The sequence below is a fragment of the Tetrao urogallus genome, assembly GCF_951394365.1.
Source record: "Tetrao urogallus genome assembly, chromosome: 1".
Lineage (NCBI taxonomy): Eukaryota > Metazoa > Chordata > Aves > Galliformes > Phasianidae > Tetrao > Tetrao urogallus.
In genome coordinates, this window is record NC_136813.1 from 97,774,848 (window position 1) to 97,801,013 (window position 26,166).

Here is a 26,166-nt window from a genome sequence, read left to right on the forward strand (position 1 = left end):
ATGTGACTGACTGGATCTCTTTTCAAAATCTCTGCTTGCTTTCAGTCAAGTCCGTGGTTTAAAGGGTAGTGAAAGCAACACAATCATTATTTCTAACAGATATGTGTAATAAATGTGTCCGCTAAGTACTTCCTAAGTGGAACAAGGCCTCTGAAGTAGCAGGAAAATGAACAGTAACTGTCCTTCAGTAGATTTAACAAAGTAGCTTCAGGAGCGTCTGTTTTCAAGCTTTGTGTTATATCCTACAAAAGTGTTAAGTGTCTACATGAGGAATGAGGAACTCAGTCAATGGCCACATGACAGATTCTACACAGCCTAGAAAACATTCAGCAGAGGTTGTTGAATCATGTCCATAAAATACATCATTCTTACAGTTGTGATTTTACTAACTGAATTTCAAGGCTTTTTTTGTTTGTTTATCTGCTTTTCCTATTTACTGCACAAAAAGTACCCAGGACTAGAGGACAGAAAAAAAAGTTCCTTGAACATTGAAAGTACATCTTTGGAGCTGTCTTCTTAGTGAAATTGTTCAGTATGTTCAGGCCTTTTCTTGCCTGTGTCTATTACTTTGTTATAGGACAATATTATTTTTCTGTTGGCTTTGCAGCTTATTTTATTGCTAAATAAATGTTCTGCACCATCTGTGGAAGTGTGTTTTTTGGCAAAAGTCTTGCAAGGAATGCATTCAAAAGTCAGTATTTGTACAGTAGAAGGCTATGGATAACTGTATTTTAAGGCTATCTGCAAGTGTGTTATCAGCAATGTAAGAACAGTAGGGGGGCAGAATACTAAGTACTCCATATAGTATGGAATAGTAAGATATCTGAGTAAGTAGGTAGTGTGGTATACATAGTGTTAAGCAACTGTTACTCTTGCTATTGAAAATTGTATCCCATGTTTCTTTCTAAGGAGGTATACGTCTTCAAAATTCTAAACAAATCAAAAGAAAGAAAAAATTAATAAAAAAAAAAAGGAGTCTTCAGAAAGTATAAAAGGAGCAGTTGCCTTAGAGATCAATTTAGGAAGAGCTTTTCAGTTCGTAGTCAGTCTGGTAGTAGAATATAAGAGATGAGGGTTGCAAATAAATGGAGTATGAAATGGCAGAATGGTGGAGGATATTGTTGACAGGAAAGGGTAAATGTAGAAAGGTAGAGGGAGAGTACTGAGGAGACTCTTGCAGGCAATTCTGCAATCTATATTATGAAATGCTATATCACAATACTAACATTTATTAACATATTAACTGATATTATATATATGTATACATAATTGCTCAGCAGTTACAATGAAATCATTGCCTTTTGGGTGGATATTCTGTGCTTTTTTATTAATCCCTATTAGCTCTATAGCCACGAACATCTTGCTGATTTACTTTAGAAATGAGTGAAATCACTAGGAACTTAATCTGTATTGTTGCTTTTCCTGTATGACAGACCACTGCTTATGTAGAGAATAGGGTTAAATAGGTGAAGTCAAATTTTGGTCTTGATGTGAAGCTAATAAATTAAAACCAGAAGAGCGTGAAGTGCTATAAATGAAAATGGTTTTCCTTGAAATTTGAAAGACAGTGGCATGGGAGAACTAGAAGGTGAATTGCCAAATGCTTTTTTCTGTGTATATATCACACCCACTCACCTCATTACCCTTTATGTAAGTGTGGCAAAAAAGGTAAAATATTGACTCAGTTTTCTTGCCTGCTTACTGTTGTGTCTCTATAGTAAATCAATGTATTTGATATTTGATAAAATGTGTTTGTTCTAATTTATTTAGGCTTATTTGCATACAGACTCAAACATGATAAATTGAAAATAAAAGGTATTGTGTTTATATGCCATTGGTGTAGCTGTTCCTATATGGTATATTGGATCTCTGAGTAAATTTATGAAGGAGTCAAAATAACGTATAACAAATCTTTAAGACTTGTTGCTGATTATGAGAAATTGAATTAATCAGAACAACAATAGTGTTGATCTTTGGGTCAAAAAGAATGAGTGATGTAATCTTTTACTGTTTTCAGATGAGTTTTCTTGAAGGTGATTTTCAGTTCTTGTACAACACATCAGAGTAGTGTCTTCAGAAACCTGTAGTATGATCTGCATTCCAGAATATTTTTGTCTATTTTTGTCACCTCTCCTCACTTTTTCCTTTCTTCCCATGAGTTTGATTAGGAAGTATGCAAATACACAAAGTCATAAGAGAGGAAGGGATATTGGGTGGTAAATGTGTTTCAGTGGAAGTATAGCATCTGTACATCTAGCAACTAGAGCTTTCTTTAGCCTTTTTGTGACTGTTTCCTCCAGGAACTTCCTCTCACTCAGCTCCAGCATGGGACTAGGCTTCGTATATTCAGTGTCCTGACCTTTATTTCATGACTTATATTTTATTTTCTTTTTCTTAATACTGGACTAACTTATATTTTATTATGTTTAGGAATTTCAGATATATTCTCCAGGAGATATAAAAAAAGTCTGTGTTTAAATATAAATATTTCTATCTACTGGTAAAGGCAAAAATGAAATAAGATAAATGCTAGACTTTGCTCATTCAGTATTTTACTCTTTTTTTTTTTTTTTTTTTTTTTTTTTTTCCCCAGACAATAATTGGAAACTCTTTATTACTTCACTGAAATAAACATTACTAGTAGCTAAATGGCTTTGAATGCAATTATTATTATTATTTTAAACTGAATTAGCTTTATAATCTGTTTCTCCTAAATCATTGCTGGCTTGTAGACTAAAGTTGAGCAATGGTGAATTAACTGATGTTAAACAAGAGCAAACAATTAACATTGGATTCTTACTTTCCTGTTTACTTGGAGAAAAAAACCTGAAAATCTTTTGATTTGTAAAGGAGGAAAATTAATATGTGAGATGAAGCTGTGTATTGATATTGCTCCATCAGTTTTCTCCTGATAATTTACTGTAGTTCTGATTTGCTCACTGAGGACTGTCACATTTTAAATTCCCCTACATTAGTAATGAAATTCTCCATGAGAACCTTAGGCACGTTACATTTTCTATAGTGGAGGCAGCAGTAGCATTCACTGTACTGCTACAGTGTACATCATTTCACATCTGTCCCAAAGCTCTATGTTCTGAAAGTCTGGATCATTTCTATGAATAGGTTTTTAATGAGTAGTTATCAGAAGCTGCTCTGCAGATGCTGCTTCACTCCTTACCTTATCTCCATTAAAAGGATAAAAAAAAAAAAAAAAAAAAATGCTGTTTGAGGGAAAGAACATGTAATGTGTGATATAGTACCTTGGTTTTGGCTATAGCAAGGTCCCAGCAAATAAATAAATAAATAAAAATCAGGAGCCCCAACAAGGGACTGCTTCAAGGCTATCATGTTGAGCTAATGTTGAAGAACCATGAGATTATTGCTGGTTTTGTTTGAGCTAGAAAAAAGATGACTTAGGATTGTTTTCATTGTCTGGTAAAGGTGTAAACAATCTCACACATTGCTAAGGTGTGTGATCAGCAGTGTTCCACAGGAGAATGAGATTATATATTAATTTTCTGTGCTTTTTTGCTTGATAGCATCAAGATAGAAAGTCACTGCATCGAATTCTTTTATAATTTCATATGTTCTTTTCCTTGTTTTTGAATTAGAGTTAATGCAAGAGTATCTGATGTTGTGGCAGATGCTAGAATTGCAGTAGAATCACAGAAAGACTTTTTTTGTTTTAATTCTGTTGCAAACTTCATAAAATATGAGCTGAGGGTTTAAATATAACCCAGGGAAAAAAACAAGCTGAACAGAGATGTGTTACGCTTTATCTTTTGTTGCTGCTTCTTGTTATTGCTCAAGTATGAACGATAAAACATTGATACTGAAGATAGAATACTATAATAGACTTGTACATTGCCTTTTTCTTGTATGATTGTCTTTTTCTTAATAGCGACTTTTATAGCTCTGAAATAATAGGCAAAAATGTAAGCCTAAAACTTTCTCTCTGAATTAATCGATAGAATATACTCAAATCTGCTCTTTTGGAGATGTGCAGTAAACACTCATTTGCAATGAATATGTGAACTTGAACATACAATGATTATTGGAGTACTCTATTTGTATTCAGAGTAGCGCTGATGTTTTCCCTTTTACAGATGCAGCTTTGAATCAATCGTAGATATTTTAGGACTTCTCCAAAGGTGTGTTTTCGCCCAACAGCGTGTAACAACTAATTTGAAATCGTTACTGTCCATCATGGTAATGACTGCTTAGGGACTCTTATATTTAGAGGTTATTCACATGCTGTATGCATGCATGAGATATAAATGTATTGGAAATCCTTGAGGGAAAAATTGAGGAGGAAACTGCATGAATAGTCCAGGATACCAATACAGACAGCCTGCTTCAGTGAATCAACTTGTCATCTTGGATAAATCATGGTGTCTTCTCACTACAGAAGATGGGAGATAAATACTTTCTGGTCTGTTAGTTCGTGGGGTTAATGATATTTCTGTTTCTTCTAATTTAGGGGGTATTTGTAACAGTATCTGGGGCAGGGGAGTCATAGTGAAAGAATCAAAATTTAGCTAGGAAAACACCATCTGAAGCAGTCATTTTCAGGCATGTAGACAGTGACTGTGCGTGCCCGAGAAAGAGCCAGTAAAGTCAGGTTTTTGGCTGTGTTCAGAAGGATATCCGTTTGGAATTACTGTTGGTGCTCAGTTCAGATTTTACTCCATGGTTGATTTATTATGTGTTTATTTTTTCATAGAATCATAGAATGGCCTGGGTTGAAAAGAACCACAATGATCATCTAGTGTCAACCCCCCTGCTATGTGCAGGGTCACCAAACATTAGACCAGGCTGCCCGGAGACACATCCAGCCTAGTTTTGACTGCCTCCAGGGATGGGGCACCCCTCCAGGGTGGTGCATCACCACCCTCTGAGTGAAAAACTTCCTCCTAATATCTAACTTAAATCTTCTCTGTCTCAGTTTAAAACCATTCCCTTGAATTCACCTATCACTATCCACCCTCGTATACAGTTGTTCTCCCTCCTGTTTATATGCTCGCTTAGGTCTTCACAGAGCCTTCTCTTCTCCAAGCTAAACAAGCTTGGAGAACAAGTCCCTCAACCTTTCCTCATAGGAGAGGTGCTCCAGTCCTCTGATCATCTTATTAGCCCTGCTCTGGACTTGTTCCAAGAGCTCTGCATCTTTCTTGTGCTGGGGGCCCCAGGCCTGAACACAGTACTCCAGATGGGCAGTACTCCCTCTCCCTGCTGGCCACCCCTTTTTTAACGCAGCCCAGAACACAGTTGGTTTTCCAGGCTGCAGGCACACACTGCTGGCTCATATCCAGCTTCTCGTCTACCAGGACCCCCAAGTCCTTCTCTGCAGGGCTGCTTCTCAAGTTCTTCTCCTAGTCTGTATAAATACCTGGGATTACCCCAGCCCAAGTGCAACATCTTATATCTGGCCTCGTTTCCCTTCTCTTAAATGCATGCTGAGAGTAATGACTTGCAGTAGTCAATAGCAGAAGGTACACCCAGACATCACAGGGATGCATGGTATGATCCCTCCCTCCAAATATAGTCTAAGCCTCTCCTTGTTGATGGGCACAGTCTTTGCTGCCCACATCTCAGCCCTCTCTTGAGCACAGATTACTTAATAAAGATAGGCTGAGGTAAACATTAGTTTTGTGATATACATCAGTACTGAAGAGGAAGAATTAGTCCTTTTATGAGCTGTGGCTTTGAATTGGGCTATATAAGGTGGAAGCTTTAATCCTTTGTTGGAGAAAGGCATTTTCAAAGGGTTCTCTTTAGAATGTACTGCTTGAAACTCTGAGGATTATTGCTAAATGTTTATGTGTAATAAAATGAGTTCATATTTTAGGTTTTTATTTTCTTATTACAAATTTTGTTATTTTCACCATCTGCTTATTAAAATTTAGTCAGATCTGCCAGTCTTAAGTCTCTTTAAAATTTAAGAAACACTTTAGTCTTGGTGTTCTTGCTTGTAATGTTGGGAATTTCTTCGCACAACTAATGGGTGTTGCTTTTTTTTTTTTTCCTACAGAATAAGGAATTAATTTGGTAGATATGTAGAGAAATATATATACATATATGTATATGTCTCAGCGTTTGGCTTTTAGTACTGTGAAATTTATAGTCTTTGTGATTTCAGTATTTTTGTATATAGAGTTGTAGTCTAGGAATACTTTTTAACTGCAAATTCTCCTGATGGATTTTAAATGCCTTTTTGACAGTAAAATGGTAGAATGAAATACTTCTTTCAGCTGTGCTATATCTATCTGTGCTGGAGTATAATTTTACATGTGTGTGTGTGTACAGTTGCAGTATGGATTATGATACTTTTACTATGCTGATAGCAGAATCCGGTAGCTGCTGAGTCAGTTTGTACCACAATGGTATAGCACCTTATTGCTATGCCAATGACTAGAGTGTTAGCAAAACTAAGTCCAAAGATGGAAGAATGGACCTCTATTCCTTTCCTCTGAAAGCATACAATTATAATTGTAAAAAATTGTTAACCAATAGGTAGTAAGACATAGGGCTTTTGGAAAAATCTGTATGTTGAATCTGATTGAATCTGACAGATGAAAAGATAGGAGGTCAGCATGAGTGAAATTTGGAAGGGCACAGAAATCTGTAAGTTAATGTAAACAGAAAGATTATTGCAACAAGGAAAAGATCTTGTCATGGTTGTTGCGTAACAGATTTTCCGCAAGTTTTGTCTCCATAAGGTATTGGTTTGCTAATGCCTGAGTCAGAAGTATGTGTTTGTAGTACAAACTCAGGTTTTTAGCTATGAAAGTTTGTGATACAGTCTGATACCAGGTAAAAAGCAAACAAACAAGCAAGCAATGTAATTTGGGGACAGATTGTCTTTTTCTTTGTAATCTCTTTGGTGACATTGAAAGGCTAATTTGTGAGAATGTTTTGTGAAGCCAAAAGTGGAAATAAATTATCCTTCACTCCACCCTTTTCTTTGTCTCTAGGATCCCGTCTCCGCCAAGAGGACTTTCCACCACGGATTGTTGAGCATCCTTCAGATGTGATAGTCTCTAAAGGAGAACCAACAACCCTGAACTGTAAAGCTGAAGGACGGCCAACTCCTACTATTGAATGGTACAAAGATGGAGAGCGAGTGGAAACTGACAAAGATGATCCTCGCTCCCACCGTATGCTGCTGCCTAGCGGATCTTTATTTTTCTTACGTATTGTGCATGGACGCAGGAGTAAACCTGATGAAGGAAGTTATGTTTGTGTAGCAAGGAACTATCTTGGAGAAGCTGTGAGTCGCAATGCATCTCTGGAAGTGGCATGTGAGTAAAGTTTTATATGATTAACACTGCATAAAACTTTACAGTTGCTTTTATATTGCTATCCAGCACTTGCACACATTGAGTGGTTTGAGAGATAAGCATAGATAAGGATGGCATTTTGTCATCAGCTGTATCTCTTAGTCAAGGCATTTATACATGCATTTATTCAGCAGCAGTGACAATACAGAATGTGATTTATATGGAAGTACAGTTCTAGCCAGTGTATAATCATGATTGGCACAAGCATGGACAAAGGCTAATCTTCCTCTAAAGAATAATCTAATTTCTAAATTATGACTAAAGTTGGTTATGCTGAAACTAATGTGGAAAAATACCTATCATTTAATATAAGGTGCACTGTCTGTTTCTCTTTATTTAGTCATCTGTTACCTCAACAGGAACAGACAGCTTCTTGGTGTCTCATGTTCTGTAGTGCTGGCAACCTCAGTGTGTGCTCCTCTATCATAAACTTGATATAGGCCTCATTCATTATGTGAGTGGCAAGTGAAATTGTTGGCCATTTCTCATATCCTCCAGAGCACTCTTATTCTTTATCGATTCTCTTTGTCTTAAAAGAGAAGTCGTCACAGTTCTCAGAGAGACCACCCAGCATGCATGATATGCTTCCAGTAGAGTTAACAAACACATTCGTTACAGTCATAGAGCAAACAAGCTCATCATATATAAAATGTAACATTTTGCTTAGTAATTTTTGCTGCTTGATTGTATGGGTTGAAAAAAAAACTTGATTATTTTTTTTCAGAGTATCAACAAAGCGTAGCTGTGTTCCTTTGCATAATTGTGTGTTTTAGTGGAATTATAAATGCTGTTCTCTTGCTGATCTTTAATTTTCCCCTCACAGTTCTTCATTTGGCTGTAATTTCAGCAAAATGTGTTTGACTGGATTAGGGCTTCAGCACAAGCTTTCATCACTTAGTTGGTAGAGAATGGATTTAAGAAGACACAAAAAACATATGGTGGCCTAAAAAAATAGAGGTAGAAAAAAGCAAACTTTATTCCTGATGCAGTCTGGGACTTTTATAGCTATTGTGACATGAACGTAGGTTTTCAGTCTTTTCACAAATTGCAGAAAATGACATTCTTGAATTAGTTAGATGTTGGCATAGGCTGAGTAGAACAGACCTGTTCACAGCCTTTTCCTTGCCACAACCTAGATTAAGAACTGTTTTAAAGGAAGAATAAAAGCAGGTTTGTTTGAGCCACTAATAAATGTATATCTGCTGATAAAGGCATCATCATGTTACTTTACTACTAAGTGTAGGTAGCTATTTAGGAATTGAGAAGATGACCAGTTTAAGAAAGGTTGAAAGCTGGGTGAGTACAAATACAGATGAACTTTAGCTGGATTATTCCTGTGTTTATATACATGTTTTTTTGTTTTAAGCTATCTATTGAGAAACCCTGCGTGAAAGACTTAAACATTTGAGATCTTAGATAATCGTGTTAAGATTTAGACATCTCCCATTGAAGCTCAGAACACTGTTAAAGTTATGCTTTGAGTCATCAAACTGAAGTGATTGGTTATTTTGGAATTCAGAGGTACTCTATGTTCTATCAGTTTTCTCTGATCCCTACTTCAGTGGCTGCTGTGAGACTCTTGTTACAGCATCTCCAGTCTTTGGCATTATTTCTTTAACCACTATAACTGATGGCAGGTCATGCATGAACTGCATGTGAGACAGTACGAGACTTTAAAAATAATAATACCAAGTTTCATTGTCAGAAGGATCACAGAACATGAAACTTTAGATCTGAAACTATAGCCAAAGTTTCTGCAATAGCAACATGCACCTGACATCACATTTTTAAATTGTTTTCGTAGCTTTGAAATTTAACTGACTGAATTTTCCAGTTAAATGGTTTAGCAGTCTAAGGCAGGCATTCTGTTACCACTTAAATTAAACACTGCTTTGTCTTTCCTTGAGCCATACCATGATTGTGATTATAAGAAGGTATTTTCAAAGAGAAAAACCCAAACTGTAATCATTGTTCGTTTGTTAAATTTTAGAGATCCTCTTGTTTTATGCTCATAGGTTACGAAAATGCATGGCAACATCAGAAGAGGTGTATCAAAAGAATCTTGTGGAGAGAGATACCCAAACTGACTAATTTTCCTTGATTTTGAAACTTTTATCTATAAATTAAGTTTTAAATTGACTTTTAGAGAACAACTATTTCTAATGTCAGCATTTCTGGAGTGAAAAAAGTGGGCAAACCTGTGACAGGCCATGTACACACTTGAGAAATGAGTTGTTGCTGACAGCCTGTTGTCAGCATTAAGTCCTCATTCTCGTGTTTTCCACACTTCTAAGGGCAGTGAGTTGCCTGGCTGCCAGGGCCCTGTCTGAGGGAACTGAGACAGCCACATGCAATCAGGGCTTCCTTCTGCTATCTCTAATGGTGTTGAAAACTGCTCTTTACACACTGAGCTAAGCTGTTTTCATCACCAGAGAAAGGGTGGTTGTCCTTTGCTGACAACACGGTTTTGGATTACTAGATGACTGTAGGTGGCCTCAAATTGTGCTATTAGAGAAAAACTTCTAAGGTCTAAAATACTTGAGTCTGCTATTTTAGTGGAAAAACCAACAATTGTTTTACTTTCTTATTATATTGTCATTCCACACTAACGCACACTTGGAACTTTTGAATTATTTATGAAGAAATGTTTTGGCATTTTCTGTTAAGTTCTGTTAAGTGTGGTCACGCTTATGCATTCAGATGATATTGCATTAATTGCGATTCATTCTTTTATCCTTTCATTTTTCCCTTCCATGGTCATCTGGCCCCAAAGCACCAACATTGAAAATCTTCTGATGTACCCATTAGATAGAAGAAAAAGCTTAAGTGAAATTCAGTTCGATCATGTAGTGATTCAGAGGACAGAAAGTGGCCCATCTTGAATGTAATCACTTTCCCCCTTGGTTTTGAAGTGATTTTTACAAGTTGCTGAAGTCCCAGAGCTCTTTTTTTTTTTTTTTTTTTAATGTAGGAACAGTTAACATCTTTCCCAAGCATAATGAATTTAGATACCAGAATTTAAATCTGCTTTTAAATCCATGCCGGTTGAAAGCATTTTCATACAATTAAAGGGAAATATTTGTATCTACTTATATGCATAATCAGAAAAGTAGATCCATCAAATCATAGAATATTCACAGAAAATATCTCAAAAAACTGTGAGGAACTTTGATTTGAGAAGCTACTTAAAGAACATCCTTACCATACAGAACATGCTTTAAGAACTGTTTGTAATTTTAGGGAGTGTTTATTCCAGAGGATATTGAGGGAGAAATAGATGTTAGTATTGTAAGGCATAGTCTGGGCTAGACATTCTGTTTAATTCTTCTTAAATGCATCAGTCAGTGCTGTTTTTTGTCAGGGTCAGTTTCCCTTCCCTTCCCTTCCCTTCCCTTCCCTTCCCTTCCCTTCCCTTCCCTTCCCTTCCCTTCCCTTCCCTTCCCTTCCCTTCCCTTCCCTTCCCTTCCCTTCCCTTCCCTTCCCTTCCCTTCCCTTCCCTTCCCTTCCCTTCCCTTCCCTTCCCTTCCCTTCCCTTCCCTTCCCTTCCCTTCCCTTCCCTTCCCTTCCCTTCCCTTCCCTTCCCTTCCCTTCCCTTCCCTTCCCTTCCCTTCCCTTCCCTTCCCTTCCCTTCCCTTCCCTTCCCTTCCCTTCCCTTCCCTCCCCTCCCCTCCCCTCCCCTCCCCTCCCCTCCCCTCCCCTCCCCTCCCCTTCCCTTCCCTTCCATTCCCTTCCCTTCCCTCCCCTTCCCTCGCCTCGCCTCGCCTCCCCTTGCCTTCCTTCTTTTTGTTTGTAAGAACCTTCCTCAAACAGTAAAGATAATTCTATTTCTAGTAACAGAATCTTTTTTTTCATTGTGGCAAATTCTGATGTAGTATTTGTATGTCTTATGATTCTATCATTAAAAATAAATGTTCTAGTCCTAAAACATTTAAAGAATCTTATTCAGAATAATAGAACATATTTCTTTATTTCTCCATTTATATGTGGCAGTTTTTTTAAACAAAATTGAACCAGGATTGGCATTATTAGAAGTATCTTAGCAGCAAAAATTTCTGGGGAGATTTAGAAAAGGGAGTTCATCTTATTTTTATGAAATTGATTTAATTCTTGAAAATCACTCTTGAAAACTTTCATTGTTAAAATAAAGGCACAGTTTTTTACAGTGTATGAATTGACATGATTGAACCAATGTGCTGGAGTTTTCCAGTGGGACTATCGGAAGACATAGATAGGATTTCAGTCCCCAGCAATGGGGCGCCATTGTAAGCAACAGAGAGAGCATGAGGGGTCCTTGCTCTGAGTCACCAGGCTCTGATCCAGCCTGAGTCAGCGGTAGCCCCTAGGGAGAGCAGCTGTAGCCCCAGGTGTTAAATATGTGACAGCAGCTTGATCTATCGACCGCTGTTAGAGGGGGCTTCGGCCTAAATGAAAATTCATGAAAAATTGATGAAGTCCCCAGATTATTTTTTTTTCCCTTTTCCTTTCTCACTGCTGTGCCAATGCAGCAAGGAGAGATTAAATGAGGTGTTGAACGCTTTAGTGGCAAGGAGGTTGCGGTTCAAAGGTCGGAAGGTCAAGGGAAGGGAAGAAAAGACCAATTTTCTACCATACTTTCTTTTAAAAGAAAATAGTAGGCTTTTTAGATTAGCTAGGATTTACTTCCATTTTAATATAAGAATCCATTTTAATATAAGAATAAAGCCTGGGAATATTCACAAATAAGATTCTTTTCTGCATGGGTTGGCAAAGGGTAGAAGTGTGTGGGTTGGTGCTAATAGAAAACACAACTGGAGGACTTGGCTTCATAATTCAGTTGAATAACCAGAAATAGATTTAATTTTGTGATGGCAGAGTAAATTTGGGTTTCCATCTTTCCGAATCTGTGCTTGAACTGAAGTCATTTGGAGAAAGGTCTTGCATTATTTATATGTCACAGATTGCTTGAATAGCAGGCTTTGAAACACTTTCCAAATATAATGATCTTGTTTATGTTAAATTCAAAACTGAGTTATGTTTTATCTTTAATAAGAGTGGTTACAGTAATACACTGAATTTAGTGTGAAGAGTCACAGGTGTACTCCAAATCCACATCTTACACATGGGAGACAGTAATTTTATAAATAAAACTGATATGCTGTAGTACTATGTGAATAAAGGGTGGGAGGTATGAAATAAATGCTATGCAATCATCTCTGTACCATAAAGCTAATGACAATTTGCAGGAACATCTGCAAAAGGCTACAATATGCTCATAATAATGGAGTCAATCATTTCACTTGACATATTTAGAATAAAGATCACCTGTAAAAATAGCATTAATATCTAGCAAAATATATGTGACTCTGAAGGGGATGGATTATTTTTCATCTAGTTTCTGTTAAGCATATAATGTAAATATAAACACTGTTATGAATTCAAATTTCTGAGTCTGATTTGCTTTGGTCAAGGTTACACTAATGTGTGATGATGTGTAAAAGTTCATTTACTTACATCCATTTTATCCTCATTCTTTTCAATGGCATGTGAAGAGCTTGCTGTTGAAACCTACAGACTTTTACTCTCATTAAGACAAAAGTAACTGTTGTAGAAACTGAAATGCTGAAGATTGATCCTTACTGAAGCCTGGGGATGAGTCACAGCAGAACACTGAAAATCATCATGCTTTTTCTTTCTCTCCATTTTTCTAAGAGTTAATATAACAAGCCATGGCTATTACGTATAATGAAAACAAAATCCCCCGTGTAGGACAAAATACAGAAAGTTCTATCTGGTTAGATAATTGGGGACAAGGCAAGTTTTGTAAGATTGGTGGAACACTTTAAGCTTGTATACTTTTGTAGTTTTTTGTAGTGAGAAATTTCTGTGATTAGATTGAAACCATTGCAAATTCTAGTTTTAGAGACATTTTTGTGTAGGGCACAATTTAATCCTTACAGTTGCTATTTGAAATTAGAGATTAATAAGTGCCAAAGAGTGAAGATATATCAGAGAAATGAAGTCCAGATGGATGTTTCATCTTCATGTCCCCTTTTCATTAAAGAAAAAAAATACATATTTCTAATTCTTTCTTATACTAGTTTTCATTTAAGGGTGTATTTTTGTTGCTTCTGAGTTCCCCTAGGATAAGTATAAACACTTGTGAGAGTGTATTTTCTGTAGCATAGTCATCTTATAATTGACTTTTGGTGAATGTTCACAAGCCTAAAAAGATTTAAAGAGAGATACACAGCTTCACACAAAATAAGCAGGCTTTGTTACCTGAGAAGTGTTCACTCTGGGCACTTTAGCTTAGCTGGTCTTATGTGTTGAGAAGTCCAGTGAAAAGTTTCCTTAACAATTGAAAATTTCTACCTCAGTGTGAATTAATTCCTTCAGAACTGGTTGAAGTGTTTTTGTACTGTACTCTATTGCACCTGTGTGTGTGTGTGTATGTATATATATATGTATATAGAGTGTATACACATATACACGCACACACATATATACACATATATATATACACACTTCAGTATTATCCTATTCTATGTAGTAGAAATAGTTTCTCACATGCAGAAATGGTTAAAGAAGCTTTCTGTAGCATCTCTAATTTATTCCTTGATTTTTTTTCTGCCCAGGGTCTACTCATTTTCCACCTAAAATAGAACTTCCAGTGTTATATTTTAGAAGCTATTTGCAGTGCTCTTGATCTGAATCTGCTTCTAATAATTTCTTACACATTTTCTCATTTGATTTTTATCGGCTTACTTCCTTCCCCTTGCCTTTGATTTCTTTTTTTTTAATCAAATCCTGCTGTTTATGTATCTTTGAATGTTCTACCTGATAAAATGTTGAAAGCAAAAGAACAGTTGATGACTTTACAGAAACCTTGAAAGAGATCACCTATTGGCTGATCTTCAGTTAGCGTGCATGTCTCGTACTCAGTTTTTGGTTGACATTTCTCTGATTTTTAGTTCATCTGAGAAATGAAGGAAAACAAGATAACACTGCATTTTTACACTTCTGTTCCCTTTGCTCAGGACCCTATAAGCACTGTTTGAATATTAATTGAAATATTAGCTATTGTTGGCATATGCTTCAGACATGTTGTACTATTCTCTGATGTCAAATAGGCTTTAAAAAATACTCATTTGAGGCAGTACTACAGACCATTCATTTGCAAATGTTGCATGATCTCAATACAAATGAAGTTCATTACTATGCTAATTAACATCAATTATTAGAGGGAGATTGGTGAATATTTTATACACATACACACATACATGTATGTGTATAGCTTTTCATTCTGATAATCACTGTATTTGTTTGAGGAAACCAGAATCTTCGCTGCCTTTCCTATTTTTTGCTGTCTTTGTTCAGAGACTGTCTTTCCCCTGCTTCCATTCTTGGAGAACTAAAATTTAATCATGGCTTTGGTGATACTTCCACTTCAGATGTTTTCACAGGTGTTGTTCTTGGAATAAGTTTATGGTACTTGGAACTCATGTGGGAAATGAAGTAGTAGATTTTTCTTCCTCTGCCCTTACTTGAATTTTTCAAGTGGCAATGAGGTGAACATATGCTGATATTCTGGAAACTGCCTCATCATGTTAGAAGAGATAGGTACACAGTTACTTTCTGCTGTCTCATAAATATGTCTACCATTGTATAAAGGGTTGTAGAAACATAAAGAATTAGGAGCCCTGGATCACCGACTCACCTGTATTCTGCACAGCTGTATTTTTAAATTCTATTTAGTGCTGTTTCAAGCTACCCTTGGAAAAAAAATTTGATTGCTTTCCCCTTCATCCCCTGAGCTCATACCAATTCATGTTTCTGTTGGAAGCTTGCCTTGGAACTTCAGCCTTCCAATGATGAGTGAAACACTTCTAAAGTTTCCAGTGTAAACATAAACATTATTTATGCTTGTTCTGTGGTAAGATTCTCCTTTAGTTCAATTATTTTCTCTTTGTGTTTATAGACCAGAATGGTATCACTTCTCATCTGTCCTATTGCTATGTTAAACAAGAAGAGGTCTTGTCTCCTTTTGGAAAATGTTTACTTGATCCTAGTAGTCCTTTCTTCACGTGTTCTAGTTTTCATTCATTTTCTGAGATGTGGGTGGCTATATTGCATATAATGTTTAAAGGCCAGAATGCTATACATTATGAACTAGCACTTGATAACTACCTTCAATGTTCCCTTACCTATCTGTCCTGTGATCACTTTTGACTATTTTAAGACATTTGGTAGGTCATTAGTTATTCTGTGGTAATCTGGTGCAGATCTTTCTCTGTAATTTGTAACAGATGAGCTTCTACTCTACAGCACGTTTTCCTATGATCAGTTCTAAAGTATATGACCTGGCACATTTTGTTATTCTCATCTCCCGTGTTAGTCTTCAAATTCATGCAGTTTAGTGTGATTCACATGTTGAGTGCTGCTAGGCTTGTTGTGTAATCTTGTATGTCAAACAAGGTGGTCTTGGCATTCAAAATCTCAAATCCAACTGCAAATTGCTAGAGAGAACTTCAGTTCTACTGGTTGGACTTGGGCCCTCCTCTTGCTCATCTCTTCTACAAAATTATCAAATGAAATAAATGCAATAGAAATATCAGAATATATTCTGATCAACCAGAGTATCAACCAAGCCTCTCAGAAAGCTTGAGATGTCATCATTGCTTGTGGGAAGGAAGTTATTTTGTTGCCTCTCATTCTGCTTCTTTTATATATCAAATCACTAATCCGTACATGACAGTCTCAGTGGAAAATATCCTTAGCTTACATGGATAAGGTGAGTAATGACCTTGCAAAATAATTTACACTAGTTAGTTTTTTCAATTACTTTTAAATTGTAACATATGCAGAAGTTCCCAGCCTGCTGTACATACGCACATACACGCATATTGTCATACAAGCATTTTGGTCACAATAACCCCAGGCAACCCTACAGGCTTGAGGGGGAGTGGCTGGAAAGCTGCCTGTTGGAAAGGGGTCTTGGTGCACTGATGGACAGTCGGCTGAACATGAGCCAGCCGTGCCCAGGTGCTACAAGGAACAACTGAAGGAACTGGGGTTGCTTTGTCTGGGGAAAAGGAGGCTGAGAGGAGACCTTATTGCTCTCTTCCAATAGCTGAAAGGTGCTTACAGCGAGAGCGAAATTGGTCTCTTCTCATCGATACCAGGTGACAGAACGAAGGGAAATGACCTTAAGTTGCGCCAGGGATATCAGGAAAAACTTCTTTACAGAAAGGGTTGTTAGGCACTGTTCCCAGGGAGGTGGTTGAGTCACCATCCCTGGATGTGTTTAAAAAGCAGTTTGGATGTGATGCTCAGGGACATGATTTAGTGGACTCAATGGTCTCTAAGGTCTTTTCCACCCTGAGCAATTCTATGATTGTATGAACATGTTGACTGCAGAACTACAAACAGAAGGTGAATCTTTTAATTGGTAGCATAATACCTTAAGAATAGAAGGGACAGTCTTCATTTGTTTGTTCCCCTCTGCTTCGTATGAAAATAAAGGTGATATGTTCATCATCATACTTTTGTTCAGACTTGTAAACTTTTGACTTTTTAATAGATTTTGCATGTATTATATAAACTTTGATTGTTGATCATGTTGAAAGATATAGAATTTTTTTTTATGTCTTCCTCTCCCGTGAAACACGGAAATCCAAACAAAAAGCTTTCCTTTGGTTCCAAGAAATTGACATTTTAAACAAACAAATGGGTAAAGAGGAGAAAGAAGGTACACTTTGAAGAAAAAATCATAGAGCTACTTCTGCACTGAAGCCCATGGTTTTATATTTTGTTGTGAAATTGGAAGTGGGAAGTTTGGGTCAGAACCCTCTTGTGTTTTTTTTTGTTTTGTTTTGTTTAGTCATTGTTATTTCTTTTTAAAACTGGATTTTAATTTGGTTGGATTCTAAGGACTTGCTTTCACTTACTAGAATAAAAGCTTGTCTTTGACTATTCTGCTTTAAATTTGCTTTCTAATTTTGCCATTCATCAAAATATTTTGACTGGTAATTATAAATACAGTGTGCATATGTGCAGGGCTGGGCTTATGTGTCAACTTCTCTCATAATGCACCTGCGTATTGAACAAATGAGAATTTGGTTTCTGTCGTTTTCTTCTAATGCTGCAGATGTGCTTAGAAATAGTTTAATAATACCAATTTTTTACCTCTCTGGGAAATAGTTTGGCTTTTGCAGAGTAGCTCAAAGCAAAGAAAGGAGATGTAAAGAACAGAATTTAATGAATATGAGAAAGGGAGTTTTATATCTATATGCCATTATGTTCCTAACAGTGGCATTTGGAATTGTTGAAGAAGCAGAAGAGAATATACTTATTTATTTGCTAGAGTTATGGAAAAATGAACACTTAAATTATAATGAAATATTGGTAGTGGTGTTTATGATTTGTACAGCATACAGTTACATTGTATTTTAACTTTTAATTTATCATAAATATACATACACAATTAAAAAAATATATCACTGATGCATATTAATGTACATTCTCACTGTATACCAAAGCCAGTCTATGATATTGTGTACATTTTTTGGTTTCTTTTCAGCAGTTCTGTATTTCTGCAGATAGTGACAGGAGAAATGCGAAGTTAATTTATTTTTCTTATTTTTAGTGCTCTCTGCTATGATACCTATCAGATGCTTGTTAAACACTTTTTTTTTTTCTTAAGCAAAAAGGCAGAAAACCCTAAAAAGTCAAGCAATGGTGTAAGGACCTGTTCTTCTTTCTGTATATAATATCAACTGCAGGGAACACGTGTTACACTTCCGCCATTCTTCCACCACCTATGCCAAACTCCTCAGTTGAGGTGACCTCTGAAGTGACTGCTGCAGTGAGTGATGCAGTTAATGAGATCCAGCGACACCGTGACCCTGACCCTCTCATGGCCCCAGTTTTCCTCATCCATCTTCCTAGCTCCACAGGCTGTGATGTGCTGTGTGGAAACAGGATCAAGCAAGTGCGAATAAACAAGTTCAAAGCCTTCTGTCATGGTTGCCAACACAGAACATCAGGAAAATGAAACATTAATAACCTGGTGCTGGGGAGACATTGTTTTGCCATAGGAACACCTGGGGAAAGCACCTGGGGAAAGTACCATTTTTCTAGGTGATCAGTTATTTGCGTGCCAGGAAAAGTTTAAGACTTCTCTGAAGGCTGCAAGATTTGGCCTGCCATTCTTCTTAGTCATGAAGCTGGCAGCAGTCAAACAGGAATAGGATACGTTATCCAGAATAATGCTGAAAAACCTGCTAAGAAAGAAGCACCCTTTGCCTGCACAGTGTGCTATGTGGGCTTAGATTCACCAGAAGTAATTGGAGGGGTTTGGTTGTTGTTTTTTTTTTGTTTTGTTTTTTTAGTTTTTAACCTAATCTGAAAAAAAACAGTCTGAGATGTATGGTCTTTATATTCATAATGTATAAATTACTCTTTAGGAATATATTACAAGAAGAGTTCTATATTTCATCATCAGCATTATGAGGGGTGTAGGGGAGGCAGTATCGTAACGTGATTTCAGCATTAAATTCATACCTGCAGGTTGGATGCTGATATAATAAGATATGCTTTTACTTTTCTGATTGTGACAGTGATTCAGGTAGTGTCTATCTTCTCTGTCAGTGCATTCCATTTATCCTGTGGCACTTCCTGATCAGTTGACTAGTTGGGGATTAAATACGTTCATTTAGTTCAATGGGTCAGAGCTGTTGTATGAGTAGAAAATTACGGATGGATTTTTGGTTTCATCACCTCTGACTTCTGGCCATAGTATAATTCATCATCTTCAATGTTCATAACATATTTGCCTGAGCAATAACATGCTCAGCCACCTGTGTGATCACAGCTCTGGGTATGGGATACATTGTATTTAGGATGGATAGGACTGGTGTTACAGAAGTTAGAAGGGCATCATCTTTTGTGATGATAAAAACTCCCATTAGTACCGCTAGAGAGTTTACTAGTGTCATAGAAAGCTTATTAAGTTACACAGTAATTCACCTTTATTTGTCTTTTCCCATAGTATTTCGAGGAATAAAAGTCCTTTTTGAAATTGAAAAAGCTTTCACTTTTCTGTGGCAGTTAACTGTTTTTGTACACTTATGAGGCAGAAAAAAGTAATGGTTTTTGGAGTGTAAAACTATAGTAGTGTGTCTGGGTCTCTCTGGATAGCATCTTGTCTCTTGGGCATGTCAACTGCACCACTCAGCGTGGTGTCATCCTTAATCCTGTGGAGGGTACACTTGATCCCACTGTCAACGTCATCGATGAAAATGTTAAAAAGCACTGGTCCCAGTACTGACTCACGAGGGACACCACTTGTCACTGATCTCCAACCAGTCATTGAGCCATTGACAACCAGTCTCTGGGTACAAACTCACAGACAGCTTCTCATCCATTGTACAGTCCACCCATCAAATCCATATCTTTCCAATTTGAAGAAAAAGACATTATGGGTAATCACATCAATAACCTTACTGAAATCCAGGGAGATGACGTCAGTGTGGCTCTTACCTTGTCCACTGATGCAGTTACATTATCATGACCAAAAAGGTTGATCAAGCAGGACCTGCCCTTGGTGAAGCCATACTTGTTATCCCATATCACCTTCTTCTCTTCCATATGCCTTCCCTGGCACAGAGGCGAGACTGACAGTTTGGTAGTTCCCTGGATCATACTTTCTACCCTTCCTAAAAATGGCTGTGACATTGCCTTTTTCCAGTCACCAGGGATCTCACCTGTCTGCCTCGTCTTTTCAAATGTCAGCAAGAGTAGCTTGGTGACTAATGTCAGCCACTTGTCTCAGCTCTCTGAGTTGCATCTCATCAGGACCCATAGAGACATCCTAATTTCATTCCGATTACTACTGCTGACTGACAACCTATCTTAGTTTGATTTTTTTTTTTTCTAGTCTTCAATCCTAAAAGTTAGTGTGAATAAACCCTGTTGGAGGTGATGCATTTCTGCATTTCTAGGTTACAAAAATCAGACTTCATATGTTGACATTTATGACAAAATAGGAAGATTCATGGGAGGTCTGTATGGAGAGGCTGTTTTAGACTTCATAGCCTTGCCAAGGCTGATACAATAATAGTGGCTATCATGATGCAGAAGTTAATCCTTAAAAAATTCTTCTAAGTATTGAGAACTATTTTCTCAGTGTTTGTTGTTGTAATTATGATAAATCTATGCTAATGAGATTTTCACTTTTCCCCTATTCCACTTGTGAGAGTACTTCATGCCTCCTTTGTTTTGATCTTTAAAGAATATATTGCTATTTTTTTCAGCTTCTCATTTCTCTGTACTTTTCTGTAGCATTATCTGTCCTCTTGCTGTTTTCCCACCGTAATTCTATGATGCTTTCCAAGTGTGGGGCACAGTGTGTTAAATGTTGAGCTTGTTTGCACTTGCATGTGTATTCAATAACTAGATATCCAAGATATCCAAGAATTAATTCTTTCCTTCCACAGGAAAAAAAAAAAAAAAAGGCTGCAATATGGAATTAGTTAATAAGGCAAATTCCTTCATTCTGGCTTTTGATTTCACTGAATAATTCTTGTGTTTCCCATTTGCATTATGGACTTCAGAATGGGAGCTCATTTTTCTCCTAGGCGTGGTTTTAGTTTGTTATGCAGGATGTAATAAGAGAGGAGGAAGATAATGTGAAAAAGAACGATAAATGACTGTAATTCAAAAGAAGTATGAAGAGATATATGAAGAAAAAAATGAAAACTTTTGTTCTTCAGCAGTTAAGGCCCTATTGTGAGATTTTTCATTTTCTGGCTTTATTGGAATGCTATGACTTACATATCATTTCAGAGAGAAAACCACTTAAAGTTATTTCCTAACAGTGACATATCCTTATTTACTGTAAGCACTCAAGATATAAAACAAAATTAGAGGCTCTCGATAAGGTTATTACTGGATAAAAGGGAGATACTATCCCCTGTTACTGAAATAATGTAATATGTGGAGCTATACTGCAAGACAGCAGTTAGAGTTTATCTGCCATGCTCTTGTTCATTATGTATCACAGTTCATTGGAGATACTTGCTAATGTGGTTGGATTTTTTTTTTTATTTTATTTTTTTATTTTTTTATTTTTTTTCACCTTAAAGTAAAAATGCTGCTTTCTTACAGTTTGGAGTTTACTAGCTTTCCCAGATAACATATATGTCTTGCATGTTTCAATGATGCTTAAATGTCACTTTATAGGGTCTGTGTAGTTACTTTTTATTAAGACATTGTTAGTCTTGATAACAATGAATAAGAGATTTAGTTTTTTGGAATGTGTTGTGGTGTGCAGAGATCTTCCATAGTTGAACTGACCACCAGCTTTGGCTGATGTTAGTGCTGCTCAAGTGGAGCTCAGTCACAGAATAGGTATTTAACAGGTGCGTAAAGGAATATAATATATTCTACTGTTGCAGCCTCAGATATAGCATCAGAAATCATGGGCATGGAATTATAGAGAATTATTATTTTCATCAGTTAAATTGTAATAAATCTTCTATGTTGGCCCTGTGTTAAAAATGACATAAGTCATGGATTCAATCATATTCAAGCTAAAAGGAGCCATAATTCTTATGATTTTCAATTTAGTGGTTTGCCTTCCTTCCTTCCTTCCTTCCTTCCTTCCTTCCTTCCTTCCTTCCTTCCTTCCTTCCTTCCTTCCTTCCTTCCTTCCTTCCTTCCTTCCTTCCTTCCTTCCTTCCTTCCTTCCTTCCTTCCTTCCTTCCTTCCTTCCTTCCTTCCTTCCTTCCTTCCTTCCTTCCTTCCTTCCTTCCTTCCTTGTTTTCCTTCCTTCCTTGTTTTCCTTGTTTTCCTTGTTTTCCTTGTTTTCCTTGTTTTCCTTTCCACTATATCTTAGATCTTAACAAGTACCTAATTTCTAGTTTTCTTCTTTTAAAACATCATCAACTTTTGGCTTCAGTTAATATAACAGTTTTATAGGGAGATCTTTTAATTACCAAAAGTTATTCATATCCACTGAACATCTCTGGTAGTATAGATTTCATTTTTTTCCTTTTAGATAGTAGCCCATCCACCTTTTGATTAGGATAGATAATGCTGTGGTTTTATTTTTTCTGCTACAGATCTCCTGTATATTATGACCTTTGTTTAGAAAATCATTAGTTACTTCTTTATCTTAAAAGAGTTTGTGAGGTGATGAGAATATATTGCTGATATGAAATATTGAGATAACCACAGTAAAGTACTGCAGGTAGCTAGAGATGTGTTGCTTCACTTGATGACTGAGCCCTGTTCACTCATTTGATAAGTATTTAGCTGCGTACAGAGTTTTGAATGCAAGTTGTTCTTTTAGCCCAGAGAGACTTAATATGCATATGCCTGCTTGGCATACTATTTTCAACTTCATCTTTTTTTTTAATTTTTTTTTATTTTTTGGTGCCTTGAATATATTGGGAATGGAAAGTGATAAGGAAGCATTAATTTAGAAGAGATTATCCCAAAGCATTGAAGAACACATATAGCACTTTGAATGACTTTTAACCCAAGGTTGACATTTGACTTGATTTACAGTTGACAATATCCTTTTGAGATCTCTGATTTATAATCAACCTCATTAATTCTTGTGACTTTTCTTGCTTCCTTTTATTGACACATAAGCTGTATTTTTTTCAGAAAATGAATTCCAGTTCTTTGTCACAGTCCCCTGATACAAAAATGAAGTAAAGTTGAACTACGTGTATGCTTATAATATGACAATAGTTCTGCTCTTTCACTGGGGGAAGCATGCAGGAATTATCAAGTTAGACCCTAGAATTTGCATCAATTGTTGCGGTGTCAAAGCTGCCATATTAATATTCTTAGTTTTCCATTTCAGTGGTTAAGTATAATACAGATCAATCTAATGAGGTTTTAGGTACACCATGTACTTGCTTTTGCAACTGCATGGTCTTGAGTTAAAAATAAGCTTTTTAAAAAATGTAGTCATAACTGATAAAAACTTGTATTTTAAAATAAAAGGTGAAATTTGATTGGAAATTAGCAAGTAAGAAGATCAGTTTTATCTGAGTTTTTGTTATTTTTTTTTGAGTGAAACATGCTATCATTGTATTGGGAAGCAGTGTTTAAATCTTTACATTTGTGGAGTTTATGTTGAACAGGATTTTAGATGGCATTAAGGGAGCCTGGGAATGAAAACTCTTCTTACAACAAAGAACCCTCTTTAATTAAAGATAGATTACACTTACTGCTTTAATATCTGGGTGTATTTTAATATCTGGGTGTATTTTCCCACCTAAATACTACAAGAAAATATGAGAAAGCTTCCTAAAACTGAATGCAGAGCTTGGATTGTTAGATTCAGAACTTGCAAGATCAAAACCTTCTTAAATTTATGTCGGGAGCATGAAGAATTTTTATATAATACATGAACCTAAGGCTTTGTTCAGTACGTTACATTTTACAAGTATACCAAGTGTTAAAAGTATTTTTTAAAAAATAATTTTCATGTGATCTCTCATCCTGACAGTACAATAGTCCAGTGAAATAATGTCACAAGCCACGTCTGATTTATTTGAAGCTTAATATAGGCGGTAATTCCTTTTTCCTATCTCTTCTCTACTTTCATAGTCTTTAGGTTAGTATAAACCTGCTATGACTGCATTCCAGCATATAAAGACAAATGTGGACACTTTCGTGGTGGTTACCAGCCAGGAGCCAGAGGAAATTGTACTCACAGTGGTTATTTTTAATTTTTTTTTTTTTAATAATTAAATCTGCAGAGGGGTAGGCAGAAGAATCAAGCCCTGTCTCCTGGACGTAAAAGATGAGCAGTTTGACTGATCTGTCCTAGTGTTATAATTGACTAGTTCTGAAGAGAGTTAAGTGCTGTATTTCCTTATAAGTCCCAGGGGATATGCTTTTAAAAGGAGGGACTTACAGATTTTAGACAGTACATGACTACTCATTATTTTTATTTTCTTCCAATTTCTTTAGATGTTGAGTAAGATTCCAGTGTAGAAAATAAAACATTACAGAACAGAAAACTTTGTAACTCTTTTGCTGTTACTCATCTTTATTAAGGAATCAAATACCACTGGTTTATTTTGAGCCATTTAACATTTTTAAGACTGTTATTTAACCTTGTTTCAATAGAAGGCAGGTGTGTAAAGATAGAAGTTATTTTGGCTCCTTTGGGCATACGTGCTTGAAAATGAATATAGTGTGATTTCTAACAACTGACATCTCTGTGCATACCATCTTTAAAATGGTCTAGCTTACGAATCTTGGACAGTCCTCAACAAATTTATTTTTGGATGGAGGTTCAGTTAAAGAGGATGTAGAAGTGCATGGAGACAGGGAGAAGGGTGTGATCTGTGCTTCTGAGTTTGTGTTTCTTCTGTCTGTTTCTGATTTTTGGTTGACAGATGGGTTTGAGAGGCACACACAGCTCCTGCAATTCCAAATTTAGGTTGTTGACAGGAATACCAAGTCCTGGTTTGTTTGCTGAAGTGTTTCAGTATGCTTGGGGTTGAAATGGACTCAAATCTTAGTGTGCAAGTCACCATTTGAATAACCTAGGATAACAAGCTAGAGCAGGAAGGTTCCTTTGTTATGTAACAGTATTGATCTTGTTTTGCTTTGTTTTCCTTTTAATTTGCATACAGCAAAGATATATTTGCCTGTGATGTGCTTGTTTCAAATAATGCAAAATGAAATATTCAGTTGTCTGTAGACTATGAGTGTACGTTGTATGTGCACCTTAATTTACATATATATTTTTGTAGATAAAGGTTTGCTTGTCAAACATGATTCTGCTTTATTGTAGTAGTGTGTAATTACGTGATCATTTACTTCATTTTCAAATGGACCACAGCCTGAATCAGTGCCTCAAATGGGTATTTTTTACACTTCGCTTGTTCAGTGGTTTGCTTATACATCAATTGCTGCATACTGCCAAAGTCTTAAATTAAGGGGATAGTACTTATTTTTTTTTCCCTCGTTATAGATTTTAATGTTTTTATTCCAGCTCTTATTTTGAGTGTAAGATATAGAATTAAAAATATTTGGTCAATGCAGAGAGTAGATAAGGCTAAATTGTGAATTATGTGGTACTGGCCAAAGAGGGCTGTGGCAGGCGAAGAGCTTGGGTCTTTCAGAGCAGCAAGAATGTCTTTGTTCTTCTATGATCCCTGTGTGGCTTCTGGCTTGTCCAGGACAAAGAGAAAACAGTGCTGATATTAAGATTCCTTTTTTTTTTTTTTTTCTTTTTTCTTTTTTCTTTTTTGAGTAAAATTTTGTGCAAAAATTTCTGTATTTGTAAGTTAAGATATAAATCAGAGAAACATAGAATCACAGAATGACCTGGGTTGAAAAGGACCACAATGATCATCACATGTCAACTCCCCTGCTATGTGCAGGGTCGCCAACCACCAGACCAGGCTGCCCAGAGCCACATCCAGCCTGGCCTTGAATGCCTCCAGGGACGGGACATCCATAACCTCCTTGGGCAAACTGTTTCAGTTTGTCACCATCCTCTGAGTGAAAAACTTCCTCCAAGTATATAACCTAAATTCCCCCCTGGTTCAATTTAAAACCTCTGCTGTCTCAGTTTAGAACCATTCAGTTTAAAAGCAAATCCTAAACCAGCGACTTCTATTAATCAGCCCACTTTCTCGAAAGTTGTTTTTTTTCCTATTGTTTGGAAGTGTAAGTGGACAGCATTTGTTAGACAGCGGTCCCTTTGCACCTTCCACCTGTTGTGCACCTTTCCTCTAGATCTGTAAGTACAGAAAACAGAGATCAGTTACTTGTACCTCTGCTTGCACATGTACAGAGCCAGTGAACGCTA

The 26,166-nt window shown here is 36.6% G+C and overlaps 1 protein-coding gene across 1 annotated transcript in view; it reads left to right on the top strand.

Moving 5' to 3' along the window:
- The window catches only part of ROBO2 (roundabout guidance receptor 2), a gene marked incomplete at both ends in the record, with an annotated part of 445,132 nt that overhangs the window by 36,643 nt on the left and 382,323 nt on the right, over positions 1–26,166 (top strand). Inside the window, one exon of the mRNA XM_079549526.1 lies at positions 6,975–7,301. Coding sequence (XP_079405652.1) covers positions 6,975–7,301 — 327 coding nt within the window. The remainder of the gene's footprint in view (positions 1–6,974; positions 7,302–26,166) is intronic.